At 53.9% G+C, this 24351-nt stretch overlaps 2 protein-coding genes across 4 annotated transcripts in view; both read right to left on the reverse strand.

Moving 5' to 3' along the window:
- The window catches only part of MYO7A (myosin VIIA), a 106112-nt gene extending 93487 nt beyond the window's left edge, over positions 1-12625 (reverse strand). Inside the window, exons 1-2 of the mRNA XM_006059597.4 lie at positions 10511-12625; positions 8562-8625 (exon numbers count right to left, since the gene is read on the reverse strand). Of these exons, the coding sequence (XP_006059659.4) occupies positions 8562-8579 (18 nt within the window). The 5' untranslated portion in view covers positions 8580-8625; positions 10511-12625. The remainder of the gene's footprint in view (positions 1-8561; positions 8626-10510) is intronic.
- Positions 12626-12727: 102 nt separating this feature from the next.
- The window catches only part of CAPN5 (calpain 5), a 56312-nt gene continuing 44688 nt past the window's right edge, over positions 12728-24351 (reverse strand). For all 3 annotated transcript variants that reach the window (XM_025266351.3, XM_044929328.2, XM_044929329.2), the window contains 9 exons: positions 23922-24114; positions 22917-23110; positions 22165-22242; positions 20539-20734; positions 19758-19880; positions 18422-18618; positions 17200-17315; positions 16564-16700; positions 12728-15302 (listed from right to left, as the gene is read on the reverse strand). In XM_025266351.3, coding sequence (XP_025122136.2) covers positions 15120-15302; positions 16564-16700; positions 17200-17315; positions 18422-18618; positions 19758-19880; positions 20539-20734; positions 22165-22242; positions 22917-23110; positions 23922-24114 — 1417 coding nt within the window. In that variant the 3' untranslated portion in view covers positions 12728-15119. The remainder of the gene's footprint in view (positions 15303-16563; positions 16701-17199; positions 17316-18421; positions 18619-19757; positions 19881-20538; positions 20735-22164; positions 22243-22916; positions 23111-23921; positions 24115-24351) is intronic.

Here is a 24351-nt window from a genome sequence, read left to right on the forward strand (position 1 = left end):
CCTCCCCCCCACGGGCCGCTTTGCCCCCTCCCACCCTGGCTGGACCCCGACCACCGGACATCACTGGGGATTCCGGGCTGGCCTCACAGGGACCGCAGCCTGTGGCACCCAGGAACCGGGCTGCAGGGCTGGGCATAAAAGAGGCCCCTGGAACCTCACCTTGACTGCAGCTTTGAAGAAAATCAGTGTATTTTCTACAGAAAGAAACGTGGGGATGTTTTGGAATAGAACGCAATACACTTAGTGAATTTTTTTAAGACTAAAGGCCAACGGCATCAAAGATCTTTCTGGTCCCATGACTGCCTCTGGGGAGTGAGGGTGGAAAGAAGTATTGAGGTTGGAGGGGGAGGGGGCTCTGTGGGGAAAGCCTGGAAGAGTCTGTCTCTGGTCCTCCCCCACCCTCCCAGGCCACCCAATGGGTGAGCTCCAGCTCAAAGAGGAGGCACTGAGGCCTACAGGAGGGCAGTCCCTGGTCCCCAGGACAGCCAGACACCTCTAAGGGCTCAGACTAACCTGGCAGTGGGCATCAAGTCGGGCTCCTGTGTCCTGGCCACCACACAGGCTCCACTCCATGCTGGACCGCAAGCCACAGTGGCCACTGTCCACTCAGAAGGCATGGGATGCCCAGGACCTGCGACTCTCCTCCTACACCTGCCTTCTCCGCTCTCCCTGCTTAGCTTTATCTTCCCCCTCTTTTCTCCTACGCACTCTTCAAGGTCTCATTTTTGGCCCTCAGCATTGTCTGTAATTCTGGAAGACCCAACCTTCTGCTCTAGACAAGCAAACCAGGGTGGGGAACAGGGGAATGGCAAGGAAAGAGATGGCGATGCCTCACACAGAACCCGGAGCTGCCCCTCCGGACCTGACCTTCCTTCTACCCCCATCTCCATTCTAGGCTTGAAGACCCAGCACCCTGCCACCCAGCACATGGCTGACTGACTGCAGTGATTCCCAGCTACTTCCTGGGCCCCATCAGGGACACTGCTCTCAGGGGTCCTTCCCCGACTTAAGCCCAGAACAAGCACACATATCCCTCCCTGCCCACCCACTCAGGGGAGTTCATGGAAACAGGAACCAGACCCTAAGACACAAAGGAAGGGCTGGGGAATGGGCTTCTATCCTTCCATCTGTCCATTTAACCAACCTTCACAGGCTCAGACTAAGGCTTAGGGGATACTGTCCTCAGAGCTTCCAGCCTGGGGGATGGACAGACCCAGACACAGATAAGGGTGGTACCGCCAGACAAGGAACAGTTTAACCCTGGAGAGACAGGATAGCATGGCTGCCAAGAGGCTGGACTCTAGAACCAACATGAGTTTAATGCTGGCACGGCCATTCAAATGCCGTGGGACCTTGGGCAAGGTCCTCAATCTTTCTGTGCCTTTGTTTTCTCATTAGTTCAGTGACAGTTTAACAATACCTCAGGAGGTGCTGCGAGGATTAAACAGGTTGTGTGTAACTCAGGTCAGTGCCTATTAGAGCAAACGCTGTATGAGTGCTGGTGATTACTAACTGAGCAAGTCATGTTGTTGTGGTGGTGTGATTTTTCAGGCAGACACGAGGGGGAAGAGTGTTCCCAAAGAGGGAACAGCAAAGCACAGAGAAGCAGAGGTAAGAAGGAAGAGATGGTAAAATAGGTCTGGTTGGTGGAAAGAGACCCCCTGACAGAGAGCCAGTAGAGGACTCAGAGGCTGGCCCTCCCTGACCCAGACCCACTGCTCGACCCCGGAGTACCCAGGCTGCTCCTGAGCTGGAGCCTGGGAGTGGGTCCCTTCCCTGCAAGTTGCACACACCCCAGGCCTGGGAGGCAGGTCTCACACCACTGGGCCCTCTCTGGAGTCACACCAGGTTCCCTCCCAGAGCCAGGGTTCATGGCTCCCCAAGCCTTGTCTCTGGCTGTCTGGTCACACAGGACAGGGCCCCCCAGGAGTGCAGAGTGCTCCACCAGGAATGCTTCACCTCCCTCTTCCCACCCTACCCCACCCAGCCACCAAGGCTCCACTTAGCCACGTGCCCCCTGGTCCCCACACTTCACTACCTTTTCTTTACTCCCTCTGCACCTCACACACACCCACAGTGCCACTTTCACCTCCACTATATCACCATATGGTCCAGTTCTGACCCCCCCCCAATTTTAAATATGGGGAGATTTTGGTTCAGAAGGGGTAAAGGGGAACTAACCAAAGATGTATAGCAAGCTGGAACAAAAAAAAAAACCTTCAAGGGAATAATTATGCCAATTGTCATCAGCGAGTGATGTCAGCAAAGAGTAGAGAACTCTGCCAAGAACTCTTCAGAAACACCAAAACCCAGCAAAAATTGTCAGTCAACTTTACTAGAACTATAGAAAATATGCACAAGTTGACAGTCACCATTGGAACACTTGAGGAAGAGAAAGGGGACTGAAAACCAGCAGGAGAACTGTGTGGTACTTCAACCCACTCATCCTTCTCCAGCCTCCACCTTGAGGATGGCAGCCTGTATCCTGCTGGGGGTTATTGGGGTCAAAGAGAGCAGAACAGACCTTGATATCAAAGAATTATGGTGGTTTTAAACTGTCTGGGGACTCCCTAAAGGAACAGTACTAAAAGCTTGTCTTTATTCCCCAAGTAGGAACACCCCCAGGGTGGAGAAGTAGCTATGGAGGGCAGGGGTGGGGTAGGGGTCAAAAACATCCAAAGGAAAATGAACTATCCACTGCCTTCTGGGGGTGGAAATAAAAACAATTGGAGCAAACAACAGCTCCAAAAAGAAAAGCTCAAAAAGCCTGAAAGAAAGACAGGAGAATGAGGTGCTTCAGAGAAAAGGGGCTTTGAAAAGTATATACCGGGGAGTCTAGAAGACCACGTACACACCCAGGATTGGACAAATGTTCAGAGACAGCATGAGATGACCGTAAGCTCTGACCTCAAGCTCCATGCAGACAGGGAATAAAGGCTAAGGCCGAGTTGTAAATGACCTGAGAGGGCATTAAAGTCACACCCAAACATACACACGCACAGCCCAGCTGTAAAGATCAAGATTTTCTAGGTTTTTTTTTTTTTTTTTTTTTTTTGGCTCTAGATCGTTTAGAGACTTCAGTGACCACACACAATAGAGAATGTAGTCGCCATAAAAATAGTTCAGAAAAGTCATTAAACAAAACAACAATTCACAAACAAACAACAACAACAACAAACCCTGAGGAGGCAGAGAATCCAACTTCCAGAATTATCACATTGTAATAATCAAAATGTCCAGTTTTCAACAACAACAAAAAAATGAGAGTTGCAAAGAAATAATAAAATATGTCCCATTCACAGGAAAAAAAAAAGTTGATAGAAAATTTCCCTGAGGAAGCCCAGACATTGGACTTAATAGACAAAGACTTTAATCAACAGTTTTAAATATGCACAAAGGACTGAAGGAAACCAGAACATCTTACCAAGTAGAGAACATCAGTAAAGAAACAGGAATTATAAAAAGGGACCAAATAGAATTCTGGAGTTCAAAAGTAACTAATATGAAAAATTCAGTATGTCATCAGCAGATTTGAAAAGGCAGAAAGAAAAACCAGCAAACCTGAAGATACTTGGAGATTACCCAGTCTGAGGAGCAGAAAGATAAAAAAGGATTAAGAAAAATGAGGAGAGACTAAGAAATCTACAAGATACCATCAAGTGGATCAACATATGCACAGTGGGAATCCCAGAAGGAAGGGAGAGAGAGGCAGAAAGAATATTTGAAGATATAATGACCCCAAACTCAATGAAAGATATAAAAATCTACACATCTATAAAGGTCAATAAATTCCAGGTAGTATAAACTCAAAAAAATCCTCACTGAGACGCATTATAATCAAACTGTCAAAAGACAAGGGCAAAAAGAGCATCTTAAAAACAACGAGAGAGAAATGACTCGTCATATACAAAGGATCTTCCATATGATTAGTTGCTAATTTCTCATCAGAAACCATGGAGACCAGAAGGCAGTTGGATGATATACTTAAAGTGCCAGAAGGAAAAACAACACGTTTCAAACAAGAGTTCTGTGTGTGGCAAAAATATCCTTCAAAAGTGAAAGAGAAACTTGAACTTCCCTGGTGCTACAGTGGATAAGAATACACCTGCCATTGCAGGGGACACAGGTCCAATCCCTGGTTCGGGAAGATTCCACATGCTGTGGAACAGCTAAGCCCACGAGCCACAATTACCGAGCCTGCACTCTGGAGCCTTAGAGACGTAACTACTGAGCCCACGTGCTGCAACTACTGAAGCCCAAGAGCCTAGAACCCGTGCTCTGTAGCAAGAGAAGCCACCGCAGTGAGTTCAGGTGCCACAACGAGGCGTAACCCCCCACTGCCACAACTAGAGAAAGCCCTCACACTGCAGTGAAGACCCAGAACAATCAAATCAAATAAATAAATAAATCACTTTTAAAAAGTGAAAGAGAAACTAAGACATTCCCAGATAAACAAAACTTGAGGGAGTTTATAGCTAGTAAACCTGCTCTATAAGAAATGCCGAAAGTAATCATTCAGGCCAAAATTAAATGGCATGAGACAGCAACTCAAGCCATACAAAGAAATAAAGAATCCAGTAAGATAACTACAAAGGTAAATATAAAAGCCTGCCTTATTGTTATTTTTGTTTTGTAACTCTGCTTTTTTCCTATGTGATTTAAAAGACAAATGTATAAAATAACAAATCTATGTTAATGGGCTCATAGCATATAAAGATGTAATTTCTGACAGTAACACTATAGAGAGAGAGGGCTGAAACTGTAATAGAGTGTTTATATACTACTGAAGCTACGTTGGTGTTAACCCCCACTAGCTTGTTATTAAATGTAAGGTGTTAATTGTAAACCCCAGGAGAAAAAAATCGGTAAACTCCAGAGTAACTGCTAGAGAGAGAGGGAAAAATGAATGAGAAGGGAACCAAAACAGTAGAATGGGGAAAAAAATCAAACACAAAATAAGAGCTTGAGATTAGATATAGTAGATATGTACTATTATATATAAAATAGATAACCCAACAAGGACCTACTGTATAGCCCCCGGAATTGTATTCAATATTTTATAATAACTTATAAGGGAAAAGAATCTGAAAAAATATATGTGTATGTCTGTATCTATGTGTAACTGAAGCACTTTTCTGTGAACCTGAAACTAACACAATATTGTAAGTCAACTATTCGTCAATAAAAAATAAATTAAAGAAATTTTTAAGTCATCATAGAGGAGTTGAGGGGAGGAAGATATGACATATAGAAAAATAGCAAAATGGCAGAAGTAACTCTAAATGGAAATGAATGTAACTCTCTAATTAAAAGGTAGCAGTTAGCATAATAGGCTAAAAAAAATAAAACATAATCCAATGATATGCTATCATATTTATAAGAGACTCACTTTCGATCCAAAGACAGAAATAGGTTGAAAGCGAAAGGATAGAAAAATATATCCAAGCAAAATAGTAACCAAAAAAGAGCTGGGGTGGCTATACTAATATCTGACAAGATGGGCTTTAAATCAGAAACTGTTACAACAGACAAAGAAAAACATTATATTTTAATAAAAGACTTAATCCAACTGTTACCAACAGTCCACAAATTTATCTTCAAACTTCACTCTGATCTATGAATCTGGGCAAAGTACATCTAGTCCCTCCACTGGCCTCACCATCGAGCCAGAAATCATATCTTACTTAAGCAGAGCAGCCTTCCCCGAGGTCCTCAAAGAAGCAGGTTACATGTACCATGGACCTCTGGGTTCTCACGAGCACTAGCTAGCCTTGCAACCTGGGGCAATTTCCTCTCCCTGAGACCACAGTCTCCCATCTGTATGTGAGGGGCTACCGCAACGCCTCAAAGCCTTCCCTGACACCACCCCCGCCACCCACCCCATATCACAGAAGCCTCCTCATCCCCAAGATCCCTTCCACCCACTCCACCCCCGCCTCTCCCAGGACTCCTGCTATCACAGTTCTGCTTACGGAGTGCCCTTGCTGTGTTTCAGGGCTGTCTCCCCCTTTGGTCTGGAAACTCCTCCAGGACAGGGAATAGTCAGTTTTATCTCTGCATCCTTTGTGCCCAGCCTGGTACAGAGAAGGGGCTGAGTTCCACTTTGCTGGGTGGGTGCATGAGACTGTAGCTGGAGGAAGTGGCTCCTGGTACACTAGGAACCTCCAGACACTGCCCCCTGCCACTCCCAAAGCCATCAGCATGATGGGTCTGCTCAGACTACCACAGGGTCCCTAGGAAGGAGCTCATGCTCAACAAATGTCCCTTCACCCAGCAGGGGAAGTCTGAGCTCCTCCCGAGCCCTGTTCCCACTTCTTGCACCTCACCCCTGTACCCTGCACAGCAGCCCCCTTGCAAGATCTCCTCTCCTTGCGTGCTGCCCCCCTCACCAGCATGGCTCCCTATCCTATCCAGACCTGCCCCAGCTCGTGTCTAAATTACTTTGTCTGGGCTTCAATTTCTTCACCTGCGATATTGACACAAAGATCCTTACCTCACTGCCTTATGACAATAAAATGAAATCAAGTATATAGAGTACCCAGCATATAGTAGGACCGATGTGGATGCTACTTAAAGGATTAGAATCCTTAGCAAATGAATAAAATTTTTTACTGAGTGAAGAGATTTGGATTCTTAACACATCTTTATGAAGATGTTTTCGGTGCCTGGTACTCATGAGGGCTCCACACAAAGGCTAGGATGGGACCCTCTACATACGGGTCAAGAATTATCATATTCTCTGTGGTCTCCTCAAAGAACTTATCCCAAATAAAGTGAAAGAAAAGAATGGAAAACCCTCATACACAGGAATGCTATTAATATGATTTTAGTAGTAGTCATTGTGGCAGTTAATCTTTTTTGAGCTGAGTCCATCACTGGGCAAGCATTGTCTAGTGTTATCATCTTTTGTCCTTAAATATCCCTTTGAGGCCTACCTGTCATTATGCCCTAGCCCTCCAAACCAAATGAGGGTGTAGCCACAATCACTCATTCACTCAGCACAGAGCTCCATCTTTGAGAGGGCTGGTACCAGGGCTGAGAGGCAGTGGGGGGCAGGATGAAGGCTGTCCCCCATTTCTGGGCTCACCAGGAGGCCCCAGTAAGGTAGGGGAAGAAGGTGGAGTGTGACCAGGCTCTAATGTGGGCAGGACAGGGAAGGGTCCCAAAGGCAGTGGCCACAGTGAGGCCTTAAAAGTCAGCCAGGAGATGGGAGACGAAGTGCTCAGGATGGGCAAGGGGCGGCAGGAGGAGGGAGGGGGACCTGGGAGGCAAATGAAAGAAGAAGCACTTTGAACCCCTCCGGGCATTTCAATTTCTCAGCAGACAGGCTGGCAAAGGAAGTTTTTATCCTTGTTTTGACAGATAAGGAAACTGAGGCTCAGGAAGGCTGAAGGACGCACTCAAAGTCCACAATAGCAAAGCCCAAGACGAGCTCAAGGCTGTGTGGCTGGCTGGCTTCCCAGAGCTGGGACCTCATTCAGGACCAGAGAAGTAACAGGAATGTGCTTTCTGTGTGAGGGGTGGGCAGAGCCAGGTTCAGGTGAGGTAGGCCAGGGTTTGGGGGCAGGTTGGGGGAGGGTGGCCATCGAGGCAGAGATCTCCTGAGGGAAAACGCCCTTGGGGACTATGGGTGACCCAAGCCTTTCCTCTGGAGTCTGCAAATGTCCCCATTCGCCCATTTCTGCCTGCAGCTCAGTTCCTGGCACCCAGTCAACACTCGGTGACAGTGACCTTCCCTTTTTTGGTGGTCTTGGTCATCTCTGACAGTCCTTTGAACGGACTCTCAGGCCCAGGGGCTCTAGAGGGGGTCTCCTCCAGTCCCAGGACAGAAGTCTGTCTCTCCCGATCCTACCTTCTCACACACAAATCCACATACTCACACTCAAACACGCAGCTGCTGGATGAGGCTGCCCATTGGTCCCAGATGGTCCTGGAGGACATGAGGCCACTGGTCAAGCCCCCAAGGGCACACCCCCACCAGCCCAGGGGCCTGGTGCCAGGCCAACCTGGCGCAGGGCCCACATTCCTGGCTCTGGAGACCAGGAGCTCATTAGAGCCTCAGGCTAATCACGGGGAAGGGCTGAAGGTCAGGGGCCATTGTGACCCTGGGAAAGAAGAGGGGCTGGAGGACTCAGCTAGGGGCAGCACCTCTGCTTCTTCCCCATATTACCCAGGGGCTGCAGCTCCAGCCATGTCACCCCCGACTCACTGCTCCCCAGGCAGGCTCAAGGCCCTTCCGGGTCTGGCTTCAGTAGACTTGCCAACTTCCTCTTCTCTTTCCCCAAGAGTTTTCCTACATTTGGGCCTTTACTCATGCTGTTCCATTGCCTGGAACACCCAGGGATTTGGAGATATATATAAATAAGTAATTTCTGACCAGCGGGGTGAGTGCAATGAGAAAGGGAGGTCCCAACAGACATCTCAGAGGGAGAAGTTCTAGACTGAGCCTGAGAGAGTCAGGAAAAGTTTCACACCTGGGTTTTGAAGCATAGATAGGAGTTTTCTAGGGTTATTCCTGGCATAGAAAGACGAAGGCCATGGGGGTAGGGGGAACCACTCACCTGCTGAAGAATCACCATTGTCCTTGGTCAAATGCTCCTGCTGCCCGCCTGGCCAGACACGATTCTGCAGGGGAAGAGACCATAGCAAGCCTCTGAGCAGGCCAGCCCTGGAAGCACTGGGCCTGCCTGGGGTCACCTGGGCTCTTCGCAAAGCCCAGCCCCTCCTCCCTCTGGGGAACCCTCTCTGGCTTCTCTCCCTCTGGCCACAGCCCAGCCTGTGTGACCTGAGCCTCTGCCACTGTCACCAGCTCCACTGCCCAGAGCAGCTGAGCTGTTCTCTCACTGCTGTTATTCAAAGGTTCCCAAAGGGCTCCTAAAGTAGCAGCAAGTGCAGCCCCGTTCACTCAGACACATGGGCAAAGGGGCCCAGAGAGGGACCAAGACTTGCCAAAGGTCACACAGCAGGGCAGGGCAAATTCAGGACTAAGACTTGGTCTCTAATCACCCAGCTCAGGGCTGCCCCAGGAGTGCAGGTGACAGGGACAGGCTGGCCCAAGAGGAAGGTCAGGCTGAGCATGACCTGCTCATGACAGCCCCTGCCTTCAGGATGGTGACCCTAATTTTTGTGTTTAAGGCCCAGACTGTGCCTCTAAAGCTTGCCTCCCTGCTTTCTCCCTGCCCTACCCTTGCCCTTAGGCCATCCTCAGCACTCACTCTTGAAATATGCCAGCCCTTTTCATACCTCTTGTCCTTTGCATACTCTGGCCCCTCTGCCTGGAACTCAAATTCCTACCTAGGTTTCATGGCACCTCCTCCAGGAAGCCTTCCCTGATCATCCCCAGGCTGCCAAGAGCTCTGATGTTTCCCTCTGTCTAGCCCTGACTATATGCATTTGCTGTCTGGGCAGGGTCTGTCCCACCCCTGCTTCCAAAGTAGGGGAGTTGATCCAGGGCAGGGTGTGGGGCTCAGCTATTACCTCGTACAGCCCAGGGCCAGATCCATGGCCAGCTCAGGAAGAACTTGTGGGGCTGAGCGTGGTGATCAATGTCAACCTCAGCCCATAGGCTCTGGCATGAGGCCCCTCTGGTCCCCTACCTGCCTCCCAGGATGAGAGGATGAGCATCAATTTTTCATAAGGTCCATTCAGAGGCACTGGGGCATTTGATCCTCTGCCCATGACACTGCCTGATACCTGAGCCCTGACCCCTGCCCTGGGGCTCCAGGATACAGCAGGCACACTGTCTTTCTGGAGACTGCACTCAGCCCGGGTACTTGGCTGGGAAGAGAATTCAACAAGGACTGCCCAGCTGTGGTGCTGGGCTTTCATGGCTTTAAGCGGGCGGAAAGGGGTTGTTGAAAGGGAGTAGAATTTAAGGGCCAAATGTAAGGGAAAAGCTACAAAATAGACTTTTTTTCCCTAAAAATAAAAACTAATCCCTGTTCAAGTTAATTACTTTTTAATTGACAACAGGAACAGAGAACTGATTGTACATGTCCACGGAGGAGCCAGAATACTGGAATGGGTTGCCATGCCCTCCTCCAGGGATCTTCCTGACCCAGGGATCAAACCCGCATCTCTTATGTCTCCTGTATTGGCAGGCAAGTTCTTTATAATTAGCACCACCTGGGAAGCCCTTGGGAGAAGGCAATGGCACCCCACTCCAGTACTGTTGCCTGGTGGGGCTTCATCTCCCATTTCACAGATGGGAAATTTAAGGCACAGACTAAGTGACTTACCCAAGGAGAGAGAGAAAGAGATAGTGGCTGAGAGAGGCCTAAGGAGACAAAGAGTCAGGGGCAGAGGACTCTCTCTGCCACTCCTTTCCCCCACCCTCTGCATGTCATTCCCAGCCTCCCTTCCCGTCCCAGCTCTTGTCAGAGAGATGGCAGGGGGCCCAGACGGGGAGCAAGTAGGGGCAGTAGCTCCAGGGTGGCCCGAGCCCCTGACACCCCCGAAATTTAGCAAACCTTTCTCCCAGTGCCCAGGAGAGTGAGCAGCCTGTGCTTACCTGGCTCCCAGCTGCCCGGCACCCGCGCTGCGCTGTCACCTGCAAGGAGGGCTCAGGAAGCTGGGGTGGGGGGCCTGGGCCAGCCTGCAGACATGCACCTCCTCCTCTTCAGCCTCACTCTGGGCCTTGCTCTGGGGTCGTTCTGGGTTTTTCACAGCATGACTCTCTCTCAGTCTCTCCCTTTCTCTCCCGCCCAGGACAGCTCTCTGGCCAGCACGGCTGCCCTCTCCTTCCCACTCCGGAGCCTTCCCCCAGGAGGCGGAGTCGGAGGGCCCTCGAAGGTCTGGGTGTCGTGACATCAGCCTGGGAGGCGGGCTGTGCCGCCCAGGGCCCTGGCAGGGAGGACCGGCCACCCCGCGGGGAGGCAGGGGCACCGAGGCCTTTCTCGGCTGTGCAGCTGACCTGCATGGGGACAGGCCTGGGGCCCCTCACGCCAACCTCAACTGCCTCCTATCCTTTGCAGTAACACCCACCACCTGCTCTCAGCACCTAGGCTCTCAGGAAACCTCGTTCTGATCCTGACTCGGTCACTGATTTGCTGGGTCCGGGCCCTTGCCTGCTCTCTGCTACACCTGGTTCCTTCTCTGCAAAATGGCTGTGAGAGCAAAGGACCAGCAAGCAGGGAGGGAGGTAGCGAGCCCTGCCTCCTGGCCCTTCCTCCCCGCCCCACACACACTGCCATTGCCTCAGGCCACTTCCTGAGGGCTCCCCTCTGAGGTGTCCCCTGAAGCTCATCACTTCACCACCAACCCACAGCTTGTTCTGTGGGGTAAGGGACGGGGGTGCCTGTGGTCACTCATCATCCAGGAAACTTTGTCAAACCTGCTGACTGTGTGACTCAGGCAAATTGAAGTGGAAAATGTGATTTTACAGTAGGGGAGGAGAGTGAAAAAGGAAGAATAAATAGTGTTCGCTATTAGCGTCAGGGAAGACAGTGACGCCCAGGACTCCCCGCTGAGACCTGGCCCTTGCACTTAAGGGCCCTTAGCCTGCAGCGACCCTGGCAGCCGCCCCAGACAAGCAGGCCTCTCCAGGGAGCTTTGGCCGGGGTGGAGGGAGGCGCTCTTTTGAATTCTCTGTAACTGGGATGTGCCTGAGGGAAGGGGCCACCTAGCTGCCACCCACAGGATGGTGTAGGGCACCCCGTGTGGAGGGGGGAACCAATGGCCCAATGGCGCCCCCTGGAGAGCAGGGTTGGGCATCCAGCCTGTGCCTGGAGCACCTGGGTGAGGACAGCACCGGAACTCAGCCTCTGCGGGGGCGGGGGCCCCCTCAACCTGACGATCTTGACCCCTGAAGACCCCTAGCTGCGGGAGTGTGTTTGACCAGGAGCCCGTGATACGAGTTGCTCCCGGACCCCGTCCCTGCTGCTGGACTCCCACCCGTCGTCTGGGGAGGTTCCTCTTGGTACCTAGCACCCCCTAATCATCTGCTGCCAAGCATCCAAGAGTGGGCGGGCAATGGTGTCAGCCTCACACGGATGGGAAAATTGAGCCCTGGTGAGGAGATGGTGTTCCAGGCAGAGTGCAGGGATGGAGGGAAGCAGTAAGGAAGGGGATGAGGGGTCGGGCATGTGTTTCTCTCCAGATGCTGTGTAGCTACACCTACTCAGCACCCACCTGGGGCCAGGCACTAAGCTAAGGTGGGCACCTCATTCATCATGTCCTTCTCTCCGTCTTAGGGGGAAATATTGGTCTTAATTCAGTTATTTCTCTCTTGTTCCCCTCCCTCAACCCAGTCACAAAGTTCTGTCCATTCTATCTCCATAATGTACCCAGTTTCTCCTTCCAGCCCTGGCTTTCTGGCTTGAGCTGCCGGCATCTTCCCAACAGCCTCCACTCTGGTCCACACCCCATCTGTGCCCCCACAAGCCCATCTCCTTTTTGGCCTCCTTCACGCAACTGCCCCCAGCAGGCTCTCACATCACCTCACCACTCATTCTGTGTCCCTCCCCAGTCTGTAGACTGCCCCACAGAAGGCACTGTGGCTGTCTCCCTGCACCCCCAGTGCCTGGGACAGACATGGAAGGCCAGGTGAAGGGACAACTGAGTGATCCCTATGACAGCAACCCTGTTCCCCGCGGGGAGCGAGGGAGAACAGGGCCCAGCCTCAGCTGTGACTACCTCATGCGACTCTCAGACCAGAGGACAGTCCCCCAGGCCCAGGAAACGTCCCCTTCACTGTCATTCCAGGGACAAAGACACAGGCAAGCCTCTCTGGAATCGTGGTAACATTTATTCTGAGAACAGAACAGGTCTCCACTCACCTGACCCCTGAGCTCGGCCCTGAGGGGTGAGTCAGGGTGGCACAGAGCAGGAGCCCCACCCATCTTCAAATGGGGACTTGAGGCCCGTGGGAGCTGCAGGTGCACCAAGCAAGCAGAGCAGCTGCTCTCCCCACCCAACCTCCAGCCCCAGCCTGAAAGACCTCCATCTTCACATACCCAGGCCCCAGGACCTTCTGGGACCCAGATCATCACACAGCCAGGAGACAGCCTGGCCCACCCAGAGGGGTGGGAAGCAAGGGCAGGACTGCTGAGCCAGTTTTGTTTGAGAAGGGGGCAGGGGACAGTGCCCAGCCCCCAGGCAGAAGCCCATGCAGATCACCCAGTTGGCCCTGGGTTCCCCCATAGCCCAGGTGCACGTGGCTGAACAAAGACCCACATGTGGGCCCGAGGTTCCAGGCTGGCTTATCTGGCCCTTGCCTCTCCACCCAACTGTCGAGTCTTCCTTTCCAATAGACATTGAGAAGTGGTGATTACATGACCGTGTATAGTGCATACACATACAGAGATCTACAGAGAAAGGGTACTGTTTTGCCCTTATTCAGCACTTGTTAGGAAGAGTGCTGACAAATGAGAATTATTGGCCCCACTTTGCAGAAGGGGGAAATTGAGGCACAGGAGGTTTAAGCAACTTGCTCCTGGTCATACACAAAGTCCTCACCCTAGGCTCAGGTTCAGGAAAAGGAATCCTCTTGTTCTCCTTGTCCTTCAGTTCCTGGCCCCTCCCATGTCCCAGGACCAGGACACAGGGGCAGAGTGGGCTGGAGTAAGGAGGCAAAGTCAAGGATCCAGCAGATCCAGCCAGGACACTGCACCGAAGAGCCAGATCTGGAGCCAAAAAGTCAGGTTTCCCTGTAGGAATTCCCAGCAAGGCCACAGGAATTCCCCATCTTGAATCAACTGGACTTTTTCATTTACATCACCGGGTCTGGAGCCCAAGAAGGACACAGAAGAGACCCAAAACTGGCCACAGCCCTAACACTCTAAGAACACAGCTGACGCCAGTTGGCAAAGCATCCCAGTACAAACCCCTGTCTTCTTCATCCACCTCCAGACCTCCTCTGAGAAGGTATGACCTCGCTCATGTCCCTCCCCAAGCAGATCAAAATAAAATCAGAGGATCACAGGAAGTGGAGTTTAAGAAGAAAAAAGGGTTCAGGCTTTCAGTTTTCCTTTAAAAACCCCTGGTTAAAATTGAGAGTTAAAACAGAAAAATATAAAACATTGAGGACTAAAAGGAGCATTTTGGTCCGGGCAGCAAGAGGGTTATGGCTCCTCAGCCGCGTTTTTGGGGAGAATGTTGGTGGAGGTGCCTCTGGTCAGGTAGTGGATTTACCATCTCCTGCCAAGCATGATGGGCGACCTGCAGGCTAGAGACCATCACCCCAGAGCCTCTGCTCCGAGGAAAAGCCCAGGTCTTGCAGCAGAGTGTGCCCTGGGAGCGAGTGCCTCCCATGGAGTCCCCACACCAGCCTCCACCTGCTGGCCCACTACACCAGACACACTCCTTCCCACATCAGGGCAGTGGGGGCAGGATGCCCTTCCTCGACACCACTGCCACCGCCTCTCCAGGGACCCTAAGCCAGAGGCTGGGAATGAAACGGAACCTAGGAGCAGGCGACGGCAGCCCCTCTGGGCATCTGCCTCCGAGAGGACCTGAGAGCAGAGGAGAGGCCCAGGACGGCCGCCAGGTCTCCCGGAGCTATGCGGAGGGCCTGGCTCCATCGGGGGTCTCACGGACATGTTTACTCATTTGGCAAATCTCCTCTGAATAAATGAACGACAGGCAGGTGAGTGGGTAGGACTGGAGAACGGACAGATGTCACCTGCACACTTCTCTAATTCCAGCCTCAGCAGGAACCCAAGAGCCAAGCAGCCTTTCACGGTGGCTCGAAAACCAGATGAAGATGACAGAGACAGCAAGTCTGGGACACAGGGCAGGCCCTGGGGACATGTGGGACAAGGGTGGGCCTTGGGGATGTGGCAGTTCGTGTGTAAACAAGTGACATCTTGGCACTCTGTTGGCAGACAGCAGGGCCTCGGGAAAAGGTTTTCAGTGGACAGAGTCCCTTAGCCATGGTGGCAGTTGGGGTAGGGGGTGCTATTTTAAATCTCAGGCAAGAAGACTCCTCCATGAGAAGGGAATGCTTGGGGGTCCTTGGGACACTGAGGCCCAGAGCGGGGCAGAGACCTCCCAAGGTCACACAGCAGGTCAGTGCAAAGGTGGGAAAAGGACCCCGGTGTCCTGCTCCCAGGCTAGTCCCTGGCCAGGGTGGGGACATGCAGAAGTGATGAGAGCTGCAGGTGCAGGTAGGTGGGCGGGTATCAGACGGCCGTGAGGGAGGCACTGCTGAGCACGCGCACAGCGACGGTGCCCGGCAGGTCGCTGGGCTGCCGGCTGTTGCGGTCCCGGAGGTGGAGGGTGTGCAGGGCCTGGAGGTCGTCCGCGTTGGCTTTCAGGTGCACCTGGCCCAGGAACTCATCTTTCAGGACTCGGTGGTTCCAGATCTGGAAAGAGACAGAGGATGGTGAGGGTCATCGCTGAGGAGAGGAGCATGGGTCTGTGGGGCTGCGGCAACAGTGGCAGAGCCTTGAGTCTCCTTCCTGGGGCGCAAGATGGGCCAAGGAAAAGGAGCCCTGCACCGCCTCTGCCTCACCAGGGACCTTGGGCAAGGCTGTGCCCCTTCCAGAGCCTCTGGCTTCCTCCCATCCGTCAAAGCTCCCTTCCATGTCTAAAGTCTGTCACTATTAGCTCTGCTGTTGACCTTGGGTGACCTTGGACAAATGATACACCCCCTGCTCTAGTTTCCCCATCTTTATTATGAGGGTTGGATCAGTGGCCCCTACGGGTCCTTTCAACCCCAACATCTATGGGTCTGCGATCAGATCCAGTGGGACCCAGTGCAGTAGCTTCCCCAGAGTCCCCAGGCATTTGTGTACAGATGGTTTCTCACCAAGAGATGCTGGCCTGGGTCTTGGGGACAGGGCTTCCGGTCAGTGAGCTCAGAATCGTGGCCACCTTGGCCTGAGAGGGTAAGGAAGCACACGTCCAGAACCCTGGCTTTCTTTTTTATTTTTTAACTTTATCATTTACTTATTTTTGGTTGTGCTGGCTCTTCATTGATGCACAAGCTTTTCTCTAGCTGCAGCGAGCAGGGACTACTCTCTAGTTATGCTGTGCAGGCTTCTCTGGTTGTGGAACACAGGCTCTAGGGTGCTCAGGTTTCAGCAAGTCTCAGCCCCCAGGCTCTAGGGCACAGGCTCAGCAGTTGTGGCACACAGGCTTAGTTGCTCCGCGGCATATGGGATCTTCCTAGACCAGGGATTGAACCTGTCTCCTGCAATGGCAAGCGGATTCTTTACCACTGGACCACCAGGAAGCCCCAGGACCCTGGCTTTCTGATCCTCTGCTCTCAGGCAATAGCCACCCCATCCGTCTGCCACCTGGGGAATTTAAGGAACAACTCCCAAGGCTTTGGGGCAAGGTGGGCAGAGATGACCACTGTCTGTGGCTGGGAGACTGACCTTGCTGTGTCCCACAATCACTCCAGCTTATCCACCCCATTCACCCAGCCCACGGAGGGGACTCCGGGGCTCCAGGAGGGACACGCAGGAGACTTCTCAAGGCCACACCAGGTCAGGCACAGAGCGGGAACAAGAACCCAGCGTTCCTGGGTCCCTGTGGTCCCTGCCACACTGAGCTCAGCCATTCTGAGCGGGGAAACATGAGGCCAGGAGCCCAGGAGGGACGCCAGACAGGACAGCTCACCTGCACAGTGATGGGCTGGCTCGGCTTCTTGCGGTAGAAGACACCTTTCACATCATACTCGGGTGTCGAGGTGCCCTTCTGCACAGCCGAGCGGACTTTGTCCCCCTCACACTTGATGATCACGTAAGAGTTAGCCCCTGTAAGGGGAAGTGGGCAATGGGGTGAGGGTAGGGGATGGGGCAGGGCCCAGATGAGACAGAACTCTGGATTCAGAAGCCTGGGCTCATGTTTTCAGGAGAAGGGAGACCAGAGCCTGGCCAACTCCCTAACTTCCAGGGATAAGAAGGGGTACACTGTTAATCTCTGGCCTCCTTTACCAAGGCTGTTCCCCTTCCCAGAGCACCAGGTTTCATACCTTAACACCTCCACGACCTGTAGAAAGGCCACTTCCTCTAGGAAGCCTTCCCTGAACCCTCCCTCCCAGCTGCCTGATCCTGCACCTGACTGCCCCGCACACTGGAGACTGCCCGTGGGCAGGTGGCAGAGCCTGCTCCGCTCAGTGTGCCCAGCTTCATCCCAAGGCTGGGCCCAAAGTGGATGTCAGGAAAGCTTTCTCATTCAGTAAGAGCAGGAGAGCTATAGAGGCTGTCTGTGGCTGGGGGACGAGGGCTGGGGGCTTTCTGCAGGCAAGCTCACCTGTCGGGGAGTCTTTGAGACCTGCAGCCCCCAAGACGTGTACCTGGGTCACCTGCTGGGGATAGCCGCACAGGGAGCTCCAGCAGGTGCGGGGAGGCTCGTCCAGGCGCAGCTCCCTGGTGCGGGCAGAGGAGAAGAGGTGGGAGGTGATGGAGAGGGACCAGGAAGGCGGAAAGTTAGGGGATTCAAGAGGGCAAGGCAGGGGCAGGAGCAGTGCTGCGTCCATGCAATGCTTGACTTGGGCAAACAAACCCCCGTCAGCTTCCTGCAGCTGCATCCTGAGCCCAGGGTGCCCCCTCCTCTCCCAGGGAAAAGCAGTGTGCTATGCGTTATGGAGTGTCAAGCACTCTGCTGGGATGGAGCAGGTATTGTTTCTAATCCTCACAAAGCCCTGAGAGCTAGGTAACTCTTAGGCCCATTTTACACACTAGGAAGCATCAGACTCGCTGGGCTTCCCTGGTGAATCAGATGGTAAAGAATCTGGCTGCAAATACAGGAGACTGGGATTCGATCCCTAGACTGGGAGGATCTCCTGGAGAAAGGAATGGCTACACACTCCAGTATTCTTGCCTGGAAAAATCCCATGGACAGAGAAGCCTGGCAGGCTACAGTCCATAGCGTCTCAAAGAGTCGGACACAACTGAGTGACTAACACTTACTTAGGCTCACTGGGGAAAAGGGCTTGCCCACACAGCACAGACTGGCCGGACCAAGGCCAGCTGATTCCACAAGCTGCCTCCCCAGTCTGGGATGTGGGACTCTGGGCTGCCTACCAGGTGGGAGGGCAGTGCGGGGACGCACAGGGATGCACCGAGGCAGGCTTGGGGGTGGTTTCAGGGTCTACCTAGTAGGACTCTACCACTAGCCACATGACCTTAGAAAACTACCCCCAACCTCAATCCGCAATTCTGATCTGTAAAATGGAAGCATCAGACCTCCCACCCGGCGTTCAGGAAGAGCAAACAACATGAGTGAAAGCTTCTTTGTAAACTGTGAAGAGCTGTGCATAGGTGAGCAGTTGTTCCTTCAAGTGGATAAGAGAGGCTGGGACAGGGAGGAGAGAAGGGCAAAAGAGATGGGTGCTGATGTCAGCCCAGGGAGGCTGGAGGCCCAGGCTCCATGCCTTGGGACAACACTGAACATGTCTGGGCTGCATATGGTGGGTCAGCCTGGAGTGGCCCTGGGCCCGGCCAACCCTGGCCCCAAGCCGGCCCCCACGCACCGGCAGTTGGAGGGCACGTCAGTGAAGACTCGGAGCAGGAACTCGCCAGTGTGGCCTGGCTCGAAGGTGGTGGGGATGATGACGTAGCGGCCCTCGGGCTGCTCCGTGCGCAGGAAGACGCTGCGGGAGTTGATGTAGATGGAGCTGGCGGCCCTGTGCTGCAGGCTGTGCATGCGGTACTGGCGGTTCTCCTCCACCTGCCGGGGGCGGAAGCGCTGGGTCTCACAGAGCCCCGCTCTCATCCCACCCTGCATCTCTCATCTCCGCCCCCACTCGATGACCAGACTAGGCAAATCTACAGTCAGAAGTAGACCAGCCTCTGCCTAGGGCTGGGGGGGCGGTGGGGGGGCCAGGTGGATGACATTGGGTAATGTCAACTAAAGGGCATGAGGTTTCTTTTGGAGGTGATGAAAGTGTCTTAAAGTTGATTGTGGTGATGGCCGCACATCTCTAGGAGTAAATCACGTGGTCTGTGAATTATATCTCATGAAGCTGTTGGGGTGGGAGGCAGTGGCAATGGCAATCCCCCTGGTGACAATGTCCGTGGGGTTTCTGACATCATAACAGAACCAAGAAGCACTGTCTGTCCAGGTCACAGCATGTGTCCAGAAATGACATTACCGGCTAACAGGATATGCTAGACCATTTCATTCCTGGCATATGCACCATGCAGTCACATCAGCAAAGGTCATGTCATGTCAAAGTCACAATATTAGCACACAGTGCGTGTCCCAACACACTGACATGAACAAACTGTCATAATACAACCCAGCACACCAAAGGCCAGGGCCTCAACTCAGGCCATGGCCCTAGCAGGTACACGTGGTTTCACTGGGTTCTTGGTGTCTGGCAGGCGCACACTGTCCCTCTATGCAGAATGTCATCATACACGGGGCATCTCAACATGTGGAAGGTCTCGGGGCCCGGGCCAGGGAGCGGCCGGTGGGAACCCCACCTGGCTCTGCCCAGGATGCCTCCTCCCAGTGCCCAGCAAGGCCTCCGACTCAGGGGGACCAGAGCCCTGAGGGAGGGAGCAGCGTGGGGCCTCCCAGAGCCCAGCCCCGAATGCCAGCAATCCTCCCCTTTCCTGTCCAGACAGCCTGTGGTTCTGGGGCAGGAAGAAGTCAGGCTGCAAGTTCCCATGGGGCCAATGCAAGGCAGGCTGGGCGTCTGTGGAGACTGAAACAGGACCCATGTCACAGCATGCCCAGGGCATCAGCCAACGTGTCCAGGGTGACACGGTGAGGTCGGAGACCAAAATGTTCCAGAATGTTCTCTCCCAGGCCCAGGCAGCTCAGACTCTCCTCACCCAGAGCAGAGCCGCAGCTGGCCTCACCTTGTAGATGTCAAAGCCAATGGCCAGATTTTCACCCTTGCCGTCCCGGCGAGTGGACTGTTTTGGCCGCTGCTGGATGGAAATCAGCACTTCATCTTCGGGTTTTTTGACATCAAAGATGTACTGTGGGTGGGGCAGAGAAAGAGGGACATGCAGTGAGACCATACCGAAGAAAATGGGCTAGCTGGCTCCGGAAGCTGTGTGTGCTTGGGCGAGTCACATCACCTCTCTGAGCCTCAGTCCCTCATCTGTGAGATGGGCTGACAATGCCCAACCCTGCACGTGGGGTGGGAGGACTTGGGGAGATGATGGATGCTCAGCTTTAAGACTTTACTGAGCAGTTGGTGCTCAATGAAGGCACACCAGGAGTGAGGACTAGGTGGGTTCCAGAGTCATGACCAAGGAGGCTGCAGAGGAGGAGTCCCTTTGGGGAGTCAGCCTGGCTGAGTTCCCCCGGAAGAAGCAGCACTGTGTGTGGAAACAAGGGATCTGAGCCTGAGCCCAGCCTCTAAATAAAATGTCCCTATAGCTCTTGTCAGGACACTCATTAGTCCTCAGGGCCTGTTTCCTTGTCTTGACCAGGTGCAGGTCAGATCATGAGGTTGGGGGTGACAGGACCACGCAGACATGCCCATCCAACCCCACTGTACAAACAGATCTGCTGAGATCCACGGAGGAGCAGGGAGGTACCCACGGTCACACAGGAGGCCATGGCAGGACTTTGGCGGGGGCCCCACAGCTGCTCGAGGGGCGGTGGGTGGGGGAACCCAGGGAGGCCCACCTGCGGGTTCTGGAAGAAGCTGTCCTTGTGGTTGATGCAGCCCCCGCTTCGGTTCTGCAGTGGGTCCTCGTGCCGTGTCCAGGCGCCACGCAGCCGGGCCTCCTCCCACGTCTTGTGGATGCTCAGGTAAGACGTGTTGATCAGACGGCACTTGATGATGTCCGTGAAGTAGCGGCACAGGTCCTCGAAGGTCATCCTGGGTGTGGCAAGGGGCTGAGCCGGCCGGTCCCCCTCCCCGCCAGCTACCCACTCGCCCCACACCATCTGGACCATGGCCCACACAGCAAGCGCAGACATGGCTTCACAGGGACCCTTCACGTCTCCTGTGGTCTCAGTCTCCTGCTTTGTAAAATGGGCATCAGTCTAACAGCAGCTGCCTACTTTGCAGAGTTTGCACAGGAATTAAGCTACATAATAAAAACATGTAGTACAACTTATGGCAGAAAGGAGTTGGCAAAGGCTGGCTGTTACAATCATTATTAGTACGAATAACTGATATGTACAGCCCTCTACAGTTTCTAAAGCATATTTCCATCCATTATAGTCCACGGCTAATGGTATGAACCCCTTGCTAGGTGAGCTGCAGTGACCAGGATGCTGTCACACCTCCAGGAGCCTGGGTGGGAGAAGGGGAAGGGCCCACCCCCCTTCAAGTGTGCACGTACATGAGAATATGCACATACATGCATCAAGGGTGAAGATATATAAGAAAGGCCTTACGAGAAATTCTTCCCATTCCTAATGAGGGTTTTCTACTGCTGTTTTAATTCAACTGGCTCCTGAGCCAGACTGGGCAAAGTGGATCTCGTCCACAGGAACCCAGACCAGAGGGCCTAGGTGGGCTTCCTGCAGCGGCTCCCCTGACACCTTCAGGAGGGGACTTCACTAGGGTGCCAAGATCACTGCCATGTACCTCTGGGTCTGCCTGGAGCCCTCATAGCATCTCCCACACACAGGGTACCCTGTACCCCTCCAGGAAGTGGCTCAGTCTCCAAATAAAGTGTCCTGCTGAAGACAGACACTGAGCCTAGCATACAGCCAGGGCTAAATGTAGAATGAATGAATGCAACAGTGAATGAATACACAAATCATGAATATGCTCTTTCAGCCAGGCTGCTATGATCTTCCCAGCCCACCTGCCTTGCCTCCCTGAACTCACTCTTCCCAAACCCAAGCATGCTCTCTTGCCTCTGGGCTGGGTCTCCACAAGGCTCCTTTGCACCCTGAGTCTTAGCTCCTCTGTGAGGCCTCTCCTCTTCCTACCTGCTCTTGGCATCAGGCAGCCATGTGCCCTATGTCCTCTGGTCAATTGCCCACTGGTACCTGGTCTAGTACCCTGGTCTACTTGCCGAGGGCTCCGCCTGGGTACCAGAGCAGCCCAGGGTCCCCTGAGGTGGGAAGTGGGGAACTATGGGGACAAAATGGTCCATTCTGCCCAATTCACTTCACAGGGGCAGAAACAGGCCCAAAGAGATGCCGTGACTTGTCCAAGGTCACACGACAAGTTGACCATGAGGCATTGGCTAGAGCCCTGACTCCTGCCATCCTGTCCAGTGCTCCCTGCCTGGTACACAGGAGGGTCCCCTCTCAGCCCTGGACACCTGCCCTGGGCAAGGGCACACTCACCAGAACTCGCCGTCATCCTGCACGGTCACACCCATCTTCTCCCGCTCACTCTTGCTCACCTTCTGCCACTCCTCTGAGCTGGGATGTGAGCACAGAGGGGCAAGAGGGGAGAAGATCAGAGGAGGAACCCCAGCAGAACCACCCTGGCAAGGGACAGGAGGCATGAGGGATGGCTCAGCAACAGGCCTCCATCAGTGTGGGGATGGTCGGGGGCACAGGGCCATGCCCAGTCCCTCTCCAAGAAGCCTTCTCTGCCCACTCTTGCAGGTAACGGTGGGCTGCCAGGACTTGGGGGGTCTGGGAGTCAAGCTTCAGGCTCGGGGAGAAGGGGGAGCTGACTCTCAATGAAGGGAGCTCCTTCAGTGGGGGTCTGGGCTCCACTCCTCTCCTGGCCTCACCAGGGCCATGAGCCAAGCTCAGGGCAGTCACTCCCATTCCCACCCCTGGTGGCCTCCCTTCTGGCTTTCCTCACTCTTGCACCAGAGGGGTCTCTACATCCCCTAAGGGATCAGCTCCTCCCCACCTCCAGACCTCCACCCACACTGAATCCACCCCCACAACCCCCTCCAAAGACAGTCTTCTCCTAGTGTCATCCTCCCCCCAAATCCTTCAAGGCCCCAGCCCTTGTGCCACCTCCTCCAGGAAGCCCACCTCGGCCTTGCCCAAGCCCCGGGCCCTCGGCCCACCCACCTGGCGCCTGCCCTGTGCTTCCACTCCCACCGCCCCACCCACTCCCCCGCCCCGGGCCTCACGTGTCGCTCCAGGGTCCGTTCCACTCCCGCTCGCCCCAGGGGTTGCGCAGGCGGATCATGTCCAGCTTCTCCGACTTGAAGAAGGCCAGCAGGCCGTGGCCCAGGCGCACCTTGCGCACATCCGTGATGGCGTACGCGTGGCCCTTCACCAGGCCACACGCCAGCCGGGCCTCCATGTCTGCCGCTGTCACTGCCTGTGGGACACAGATGCTCAGAGGCGGGGCCTGTCGTGCTCCAGCGGGAGCAGGGGGCACACCGCCCCCTACAGGACGGGGCGGGAATGGCAGCCCCGACGACCTCCTTCCTGGGCGGTTAGGGACTGACCTGGCTTTCACACCCCTTTACAAAGCCTGGGACCTGCAGTGGTCAGCCCACAGCTGTGCTGGAGTCCACTAGCATTGACGCAATTCTGCAACCTGGCTGTTAAAACAGTAGCTCGACATCAGCCATAGTGGGAGTATTTACACCACAGAAGTCAGCCAATCAGGGCTTTTTAATTGTCCAGATAATCAGTGGTGTTTTATCAATACACCACTTGGTCAGCCAACCATGGGTTCAAATTCTGCTTGAATCCCCGCTTTCCCACCCAAAACATGAGCAGTCAGTGAAATAAGACAATCCTCTTGCAGCTCCTGGGCCTGTGCCAGCAGGCAGAAGGGGCTCCCTCCCCTCTTCCAGCCACCTCATGGCTTGATTTTTCAAAGCTTGGCTGATGACTCTCGAATGTACAGACACCCATCTCTCCAATAGGAGAGGGCCAGAATGGGGGTGCTGGTTGAACACTGTGGGCAAGGCCTTAGGCCAGAGGGCCTGAGGCTTGTGTTGTCCAGCCCTGGGAGGGGCTGCACCCTCTAACTGCTCCCCTCCTCCCATGAGGCCGAGGGTCTGATTTATGAGCCAGCCTGGGTAGGGGCTCTGCCTGGGAAGCCACAGTCTCCCCCCACCCCAGTCAGGTCGATGAAGGGTTGTGGGGGTAGCCTCTGGGGCTCGTCTCTGTGCGCTCACCTTGATGGAGGCGCTGATGAGACCTCCACGGCTGTGCACTTTCAGCACACGCTCAAAGAGCTGGTTCCTCTTGGCCTCGTCGTTGGCAAAGTCACCCTCGGTCAAGTCGATGGGCTCAGAAACCCCACCTGTGAAGTCCACCAACGCATCCGCCGTGTTGCCTCCATCCAGGGCCTGGTAACAGCCCGCCAGCCTGGAAGCAATGTGGAAAGAACTCCTAGGTCAGATTCCCCAGCCTTATACGGGAGATTTCTGAGACTCAGAGAGATCAAGAGAACCACTAAGGTCACACAGCAGGTCACACAACAGAGCCAATACCAAAACTCAGGTCTCCGGCTCCGAGGCCAACACCCATCCCATGAACCACATCATTTTGTCACTCAAATTCCCCTTTGCCTTCACAGCCTCATCTTCAAAAACTAGCTGTCTA

Source organism: Bubalus bubalis, chromosome 16 (assembly GCF_019923935.1).
Source record: "Bubalus bubalis isolate 160015118507 breed Murrah chromosome 16, NDDB_SH_1, whole genome shotgun sequence".
Classification (NCBI taxonomy): domain Eukaryota; kingdom Metazoa; phylum Chordata; class Mammalia; order Artiodactyla; family Bovidae; genus Bubalus; species Bubalus bubalis.